The 993-nt window shown below is 28.2% G+C and overlaps 1 protein-coding gene across 1 annotated transcript; it reads left to right on the forward strand.

The window, feature by feature from the left end:
* Positions 1–222: 222 nt before the first annotated feature.
* On the forward strand, positions 223–693 carry LOC109593625 (tuftelin-interacting protein 11-like; the record flags this gene model as incomplete). Its single annotated transcript, XM_020008623.1, has 3 exons — positions 223–436; positions 495–582; positions 628–693. Coding segments are annotated over 3 exons (368 nt in total), but the record flags the coding sequence as incomplete, so codon positions are not given.
* Positions 694–993: the final 300 nt, after the last annotated feature.

The following is a 993-nucleotide window of genomic DNA, read 5'->3' on the forward strand; positions in this document are numbered from 1 at the left end:
ATAATATTTAATTACCCTGTTGCGAAAAATTTTCAAGGGTGGTGAATTTTGCAAATTCACCTAAAAATCTATTTCATGGATTTAATTTTGCGAATTTATGCCTGCTGCTATTTTTGTACTGTAATGTGGCATTAATTTTTGTAAATCATGAAATTTGCATCCCTTGAAAATTTTGCACTATATATTAATCATAATAATATTTAATTAATGTTTAATTAATAGGTACAGCTGGTCTTTATGTTCCTGAACTGTATCATAATCTACAAGTACTGGTATCTGATATAGAGGAGGACATCATCTCACATGATAGGAGATATAATTATAATAAAGATACTGTCGTTAATTTGACACATGAGAAGAATAGACTTGAAGGAATTATTTATGACGAAGAAAAGCAGATTGAGAAACTGACTGAAATTATGAATTTTATATCAATGTAAGCCACACCCCTCTCTCTATCTCATTATTATTATTATTATTATTATTATTATTAGTTTTGATGATTCATCAGTGAGAATTACCCTAACGGAATGTGACGATATACTGACAAGATTACTAGAAAAATATCCTGAGGAATACAAAGTAAGTATACTAAAGTATACAAGATGCTATTAACAGTTTCTTTAGTTGTACGAATTGTCTTCAATTGCAGTTGCTGTTGTATTTCCAATGGTATGTATCACTATTCACTAATACTGTATTACATGTACATTTTCTGATACATTTTCAGAAAAGGAGAGAATTCCTCAATTTTATTACATTTCCTGATACATATACATGTTCTTATGTTGTGTAGAAAGTTTGAACTGATTTCAATTAAAATTAGATTTTTTTACGAATTTTTAAAGTTGATAAAAAAATCAGGTTAAAATCCCTGTACTATAGTATAGGGGTTTTGGCCAAATTTTGTCAAAATTGAAAAGGAGCAAATTCTCCATTTTTATTACATTTCCTGATACATATACATGTTCTTATGTTGTGTAGAAAGTTTTG

The sequence above is a fragment of the Amphimedon queenslandica genome, unplaced genomic scaffold (assembly GCF_000090795.2).
Source record: "Amphimedon queenslandica unplaced genomic scaffold, v1.1 AMPQUscaffold_513_Cont27468, whole genome shotgun sequence".
Lineage (NCBI taxonomy): Eukaryota > Metazoa > Porifera > Demospongiae > Haplosclerida > Niphatidae > Amphimedon > Amphimedon queenslandica.